A 7,816-nucleotide genomic window follows, 5' to 3' on the forward strand; every position below is an offset into this window, starting at 1 on the left:
GTGACCGTCAGAATCTGTTTTAAATGATGGATCGTTATATGTGCCTAATTGTCATCTTTGTAATTGAAAGCACTCGTAATTGGAATGCCATCGCTAGCTGGTTGGTTAACAGGTGGGTGTTTGTGTTCACGTTATGGCCTTTTTACTGCCCTATACGCCTGAGAAACATTGCCATTTAGTATCGCCTCCGTGACCGCCCCTCGGCCGTTGTAGAAGTTTTCTGGAGATGTTAGAGCAGTCTCGCCCCTTGAAACACTTCGACCTCACTGCAGACATTTCTCAAGGATGCTGTCACTAGCCAGTAAAAGTCAAGTGGGGGGGAGTCGTTTGATTTTATTTGTCAAGTGCAATTGAGGTATGTAACCGACCAATGTCGTATAATTGCAAATTACTTCCCCTGTCCTGAACTGGCATCGGCTTATTCATTTACAGATATTACTTGGAAAGTTTGTGCCTTCCTTGGCTCAAACGCCCTCCATCCCGTTCCACTGTCAACTCCTCGAAACGCCACGCTTGTCATTAGACCGGCCCTTACAACAATTGTTTAAGGGTGCTTCATGAATGTCAATTATTATATCAGATGGTGATGATCTCGCGCAGCGCTGTCTAAATAGGCAAAACACCGCCCTCGTGCATCTATCCACTCTGTGACAAATATTTTTTTTTTACACATCCCATCAGCCCACACGGCCCTACCGAGAATGCACAACCTCACCCAAAGCGTAGCCAGGCCTGCACGGACCAACGCTGGCTACCCGTCAGATGCCCGTAGATGGGGAGGCCCCCTCTCCGTGAAGAATGTCTCCTAGTTCGACGCCGCCTTAGACGAGCAAACGACGAGCGTGACGCGTTTAAAGCCGCGGCGAGACGCGCCCGGCCGACGCGCTTGACATGGCGGCGTGGTCCTGCGTGCTGCGCGTCCAGAGCCCCGAGTATGTGCGGAAGCACATCATGAACAAGCATCTGGACAAGGTGGAGGAGGTGCGCAAGGAGGTGGGCTTCTTCAACAACTTCCTCATGGACAAGCGGCGGCCGCACCTCATGGAGCCACGCTTCGCCATGTGCAACATGATGCCCGGTATGTACGATCGTGTGTACGTTGGAACTCCTTTCACACCGTACTTCGCCAACCATGCTGGTCGGAGGTGCGGGGGAAGGACAACAAACCAAACGCAAAAAGCAATCTTCAATCTAGATTCAGAAAGTGCATAGCTCCAGTGGCTTCATAAGATTGGAAGTTACACGCCGAATTCGGTTCGCTCGCTCGCTCCCACTCGCTCGCGCTTCGCCACTTGGATGGATAGGACACCGCACTCCCGGGCTGGTGGCACACGTCTTTGATCCAGCGCTTGGGGAGGCACCGAGGATTGGTGGGTCGCAGCACAAATGCGCGAAACTCCCTTTCCTACCAGTGAGCGTCGCGGTCACCGTTGGCACGGTTGGTTACGCACGGTGCGAAAGAAGTTTGCGCCTACGTACGTACAAGGGGAGAGCAGTGCAGCAAGTCGATTGATTTTTAGTTCAGCACGTAGCCTTTGGTGACCAATATCCATAATAAAGTGGTGCTTTTGAGATTAGATGGCATAAATATGCATTTGTCGATTCTGGCAAATCGCCTGATGAAGCTGGTAATCAGGCAAACGTCGTACTCATTGTCAATGTTGTGGGTTTACTCTCCAACACATCGGTGTGCTGAAGTAACTAATAGGCACGTTTTGTTTACATGACAAAACTTACTAATTGGCTGTTTCGGATGGTGGCGAGTCTAACGACACATCTATAATTGATGTGATTTAACCAAAACAAAACCTTTATTATGAATTGACTTTCATTTGAGTGTTACTCCCCCACCCCTCCCATCCTGGCACACGTGGGTTTCCCTCCGGGAACTCCGGCTTCCACGTATATAAACGCTCGTTAATGGAGTTGGCCAAACATCCCCATGTAATACCCACAAAACTTGGGCAGTCATTGGCACCGCACACAAATCACACGAGGCGCAGCCACACACAACACACACGCGCATGTGTCCACGCACTCTGGTGATTACGATTACGCTCGTTTACCCAAGAGGGCCTCGCTGAGTCTAAAGACTCGCAGGAGGGTCCTACCAAGTGTTCACAGTAGGGGGCGATGTTGCTGTGTGTGTGTGTACGTACATGTTGAACTTCTTTTGCACCGTATGTGGCAAACCGTGGTAATCGGAGGTACGGGGAAGGACGACAAACTAAACACAGAAAGAAGTTCTAAAGAAATTGGATTTCAGTCTAGATTAAAAAGTGGCTTCCTAAAATCCTAATTAAGTAATTGCAATCAAATGTTTCATCATTGCGTGTCTTTTTTATATATACAGTGAGGGGAAAAAAGTATTTGATCCCCTGCTGATTTTGTACGTTTGCCCACTGACAAAGAAATTATCAGTCTGTGATTTTAATGGTAGGTTTATTTGAACAGTGAGAGACAGAATAATAACAAAAAATCCCGAAAAACGCATGTCACAAATGTTATAAATTGGTTTGCATTTTAATGAGGGACATAAGTATTTGACCCCCTCTCAATCAGAAAGATTTCTGGCTCCCAGGTGTCTTTTATACAGATAACGAGCTGAGATTAGGAGCACACTCATAAAGGGAGTGCTCCTAATCTCAGCTTGTGACCTGTATAAAAGACACCTGTCCACAGAAGCAATCAATCAATCAGATTCCAAACTCCCCACCATGGCCAAGACCAAATAGCTCTCCAAGGATGTTAGGGACAAGATTGTAGACCTACACAAGGCTGGAATGGGCTACAAGACCATTGCCAAGCAGTTTGGTGAGAAGGTGACAACAGTTGGTGCGATTATTCGCAAATGGAAGAAACACAAAAGAACTGTCAATCTCCCTCGGCCTGGGGCTCCATGCAAGATCTCACCTCGTGGAGTTGCAATGATGAGAACGGTGAGGAATCAGCCCAGAACTACACGGGAGGATCTTGTCAATGATCTCAAGGCAGCTGGGACCATAGTCACCAAGAAAACAATTGGTAACACACTACGCCATGAAGGACTGAAATCCTGCAGTGCCCGCAAGGTCCCCCTGCTCAAGAAAGCACATATACATGCCCGTCTGAAGTTTGCCAATGCACATCTGAATGATTCAGAGGACAACTGGGTGAAAGTGTTGTGGTCAGATGAGACCAAAATGGAGCTCTTTGGCATCAACTCAACTCGCCGTGTTTGGAGGAGGGCTGCTGCCTATGACCCCAAGAACACCATCCCCATCGTCAAACATGGAGGTGTAAACATTATGCTTTGGGGGTGTTTTTCTGCTAAGGGGACAGGACAACTTCACCGCATCAAAGGGACGATGGATGGGGCCATGTACCGTCAAATCTTGGGTGAGAACCTCCTTCCCTCAGCCAGGGCATTGAAAATGGGTCGTGGATGGGTATTCCAGCATGACAATGACCCAAAACACACGGCCAAGGCAACAAAGGAGTGGCTCAAGAAGAAGCACATTAAGGTCCTGGAGTGGCCTAGCCAGTCTCCAGACCTTCATCCCATAGAAAATCTGTGGAGGGAGCTGAAGGTTCGAGTTGCCAAACGTCAGCCTCGAAACCTTAATGACTTGAAGAAGATCTGCAAAGAGGAGTGGGACAAAATCCCTCCTGAGATGTGTGAAAACCTGGTGGCCAACTACAAGAAACGTCTGACCTCTGTGATTGCCAACAAGGGTTTTGCCACCAAGTACTAAGTCATGTTTTGCAGAGGGATCAAATACTTATTTCTCTCACTAAAATGCAAATCAATTCATAACATTTTTGACATGCGTTTTTCTTGATTTTTTTTGTTGTTATTCTGTCTCACCGTTCAAATAGACCTACCATTAAAATTAGACTGATCATTTCTTTGTCAGTGGGCAAACGTACAAAATCAGCAGGGGATCAAATACTTTTTTCCCCTCACTGTATATACATATAGAATTACAATATATTATGACATAGAAGTTGTCATTCAGTTTACGAACAAAAAAACGATCACGTGTCTGTCTCCCAGGAATCTTCCCGAACCCCCAGGCTCTGATGCCCAGCTACAACTTCCAGCGTCTTCCCATGCCTGCGTACGGAGGTGAGTGTCAACGTCGTCCCAATTATTGCTGACATTTTAATTGTTACGCCCGGTAAATAAGACCATTAACCTGAATTATGCATCGAGCTCATTGTTTGAGCTTCCGCATCCACCAATGCCATCAAGATGAGTTGCACATTTGACACTACAAGCCATCTTACCAACCCATATATGAAGTTCATTACACGGCATGGGGGAGACCTTTCGTGCACCAGTGGACTGACAGAAATGCTTTTCCCTTGTGTAGTGTTCAAGCCAGCGTGGAGATATGGCCTTCTCGCAGTACAATGCTGGCTCTCTCCCTGTTATAACGAGAGTGTGCGTGCACGTGTGTGTCACGCAGGGTCCCCGTACCCACCACCGCAGCAGCAACAGCAGCAGCAGCCGCCTCCACAGTTTCCCCCTCGCGGGGGCTTCGACCCCTACCGGGGCCAGGGTTCCAGCCACTACATCAAGAGCAGGAGGTGCGAGAACCCACCGTGACACACCACAGCCCCCTGTCTTCACACACACACCAGAGAAGGGTGTGCAGGTGTATGTGTGTGTGTGTGGGGAGCAGGCGGCCGGGCATGGTGCTGCCCACCCACCCCCTCGTGTGCCTTGCCGGCCTTCATAGGTGCTACTCCCGAACAGCACTTGCCCCAACAGTCTGTTAAGGCTATACGGGGGATCTTTGTGTGGCGCAGTGGTGTGCATTGTGGTTAGCATTGCACTGCAGCCCGGCGACCAGAGTTCAAATCCTGATCATGGTTAACATAATTTGCGATTTATTTGAACCGGTCTAGGGCCTCAACTCAGCCTTCAATGAATATGGTGTGTTAAACATCGGCGCCTGAAATAAGCATGGAGGAGACAAAGGCGGCCGGGATCGATGCTGGCCACTGCCCACCCCCTCGTGCGTCTTGCCGGCCGTCATAGGTGCTGCTCGCTAACCAGCACCTGCCCCAACCATGTGTTCGATGGCTATGTGGTTGATTGTTGTGTCCTGTGTCTTCCCTGCAGGGATTTCCGCCCAATGATTCAGTACACGGATTTGGATGCCCCCGAAGAAAACGATTTCTTCTAAAGCTCCTGCGCATCACGAACGTAATCGGTTCACTACTACTATTGCTAACTATTAACTAATAGTATGAACTATTACTATAGTAATAGTTTATACTCATAGTATAGCATCAGACTATAACGTAATCTACTCCTATTACTAAATATTAATTATAGTATTAGTACTGTTACTATAGTTTATAGTATAGTCCATTGTCTACCACTATTACTAACTATTAACTATAGTACTAGTGAGTACTATTAACTATAGTACAAGGTAAGTACTATTTCTATAGTCATAGCATCACGGCCATGACGTAATCCGTTCATTCCCCATTGTCCATTACAGCGTCGTCGGCAGCTTGCCCTGTTGTGTTCGCCGTTTCTGCCGGCCACGTTCTATTCCAGTCAACCGTTTGTTGCGTGTGTTGAACATTAAAAAAATAAGCAATGCGTTCCTGGGGAGACCCTTGCCGACTGTAGGCGTTTTTTGTTGCTTCGGTTTTAGTTGACTTGAAGGGAAGAGTGGTTCTTGCTTTGCGGGCACACGGATTGACGTTGTCGAGTGAAGTGGCACACGCGTGTTTTTGTTGTCGTTGCTTGGCCCATCGTAAGATGGAAATGTAATTGTAAAACAATGCGTAGAATACTCAAGGCCGTTATATTTTTTTTTGCAGAGCAACGTAAAAAGTAAACAATTACAACCGCTATTGTTTTCTGTCGAGTTTTAATTGAAAGTTCACGTTTTGGTTGTTCGGGAGAAAGCAAACGTCTGTCGCGGTTTGGATATGAAAGTATTTTGCGGGCTGGGAAATGATGCAGCCCAAAGGAGGGGAAGATGCCCGAGAAGGTGTAGGGATCGGAGATGGAGTGAGGAAATCAGCTCGACTGTGAGATGATCGCCGTTTGGGGAGGCCTTCATCCAGCAGTGGATAGATGATGTGGGACTGGGACGCAGGATTGGTGGATTGCACTGAGATCCCTTGCCATACATCTGCATCGCACGCTTTCAGATGTGCTTCTGCGGCCATCTGGAACGCTCTTCTGATATTAGGAAGCCACTGGAGCTAGAATTTTTTAGTCTAAATTGAAAACTAATTTCTTTTTAACTGCTTTTTGTGTTTAGTTTGACCCTCCCGCACCTCCGATTAGCACGGTTGGCTATGTACGGTGTGAAAGAAGTTCAACATGCATACATCTACCTGCCATGGCAGACAGAGTAGCAAGTAGGTTGCCCTGTATGCGGAGTTGAAATGTTATTCCCTTGTCAACATGAGTTTTCAACAAGCATTCCCAACTTCCACGCAAAAAAAGTTAAAACTTATTATTGTACTTCATCACAGTATAGCTTAGTATTTTGCTGCTTGTAGATTTGTTTAAACGAAGGAAAGCATACAATTTGCATATTTGTCAGCCTCAGCAGCTGGAAAGCATGTGCTCTTGAGAAGAGGATCGGTGCCTGATTGATGCAAGCCACTCGGCACAGATTGACGACCAACTTTCAACTCTCGACTTGTTGAATCTACATTCTCCGTGCCCCCCCCCCCCGCTGCTCTCTTGTTTCCCAGCAGCTCACCCCTCTCCATCGCCAGCCCCACCACCAACCTTTTCCAACCGCAGCGTATCAATCTTTCCAATGAGTCGTTTGCCCCCCCCCCGTCGACCCCCCACACAATTTAATGCGACGATCAAAAGAAGTCCCTGGCTTTCTTTTGGCTGACAAATGGGCGATCCGCCGCCAATTAGCATTCCCTTCGGAAACCTTCGGCAGCTGTGTGGGGTTGCAGCTTCCCCGTGGCAAAGTGTGTGCTCTGTGCATCCTTGCCACCAACCACCACCGATGTAAGGAAACAGCTTTGCTTAACAAATAGCAGTCTGCTGTGCCTCTGGCTCCCAGCTGTTGGCCAGTTAAATGAATAACGGCAATATATTAAAAAATGTGTAATCTAGTGGCGATAGCGTGGGTGTGGGGGTTGGGGGAGCTTCATCCAGCAGTGGTTTGATTCACGGCTGACGATGGTGTCGTCTTACAAAACTGTTCATGGCTCTGTACCGTGCAGTTTTTTTTAATTAACTTTTGCAAAAGGACAATTAGGTGCTTTTGTTTACCCATTTTATCCCAGGAGGTCTTGCAGTAAAGAAATAAAAAAAATGCATTAAAATACTAAAGGCAGATTGTAGATCAATGTGTCATTATTGGAGTTCCAATACCGCATTCGCAAAGCCAGCCACGTGGGATGGGGGCACCATACACACAACGATGCAATGCCTGATCCACAAATATGGAGACATCGCAGCGATGATAGCTCCACTGCTCCTGACGCAATTATCTGGGCTTGGACCCATTGCGAAATTTACGTTGTTGCTTTGCATCTACATCAGCCGCCGTCCGAAAGAAGAAAAATAAGTTGGCAAGGCAGTGGTGAAAGAGCACTCGGGGCATGCACCCACGTTCACCTCTGGCTGCTGAGGTTGAAGGTGGCTGAGAGCCATGGGGACCACACCAGCCATTGAGGTCACAAAAGACCGGCAGGAGGCCCCCTCTGCTGGGACGTCACCGCGTGGTGCCTACCACGTGGCCTGGTGGTGGCTCTCGCTTGGACATGCAGGAAAGTGCTTGCATGACAAATCTCCGCTCCCAGGAGGGCCATGTGACACGCCCGGGCT

At 48.0% G+C, this 7,816-nt stretch overlaps 1 protein-coding gene across 2 annotated transcripts in view; it reads left to right on the forward strand.

Annotated features, from left to right (window-relative positions):
- The window catches only part of LOC116950451 (serrate RNA effector molecule homolog B-like), a 28,766-nt gene extending 22,907 nt beyond the window's left edge, over nucleotides 1–5,859 (forward strand). For both annotated transcript variants that reach the window (XM_032968206.2, XM_032968208.1), the window contains 4 exons: nucleotides 925–1,078; nucleotides 4,037–4,108; nucleotides 4,452–4,572; nucleotides 5,111–5,859. In XM_032968206.2, the coding sequence (XP_032824097.1) occupies nucleotides 925–1,078; nucleotides 4,037–4,108; nucleotides 4,452–4,572; nucleotides 5,111–5,174 (411 nt within the window). In that variant the 3' untranslated portion in view covers nucleotides 5,175–5,859. The remainder of the gene's footprint in view (nucleotides 1–924; nucleotides 1,079–4,036; nucleotides 4,109–4,451; nucleotides 4,573–5,110) is intronic.
- Nucleotides 5,860–7,816: the final 1,957 nt, after the last annotated feature.

The sequence above is a fragment of the Petromyzon marinus genome, chromosome 39 (assembly GCF_048934315.1).
Source record: "Petromyzon marinus isolate PM22_M1 ecotype Great Lakes invasive population chromosome 39, UKy_Petmar_22M1.pri1.0, whole genome shotgun sequence".
Taxonomy (NCBI): domain Eukaryota; kingdom Metazoa; phylum Chordata; class Hyperoartia; order Petromyzontiformes; family Petromyzontidae; genus Petromyzon; species Petromyzon marinus.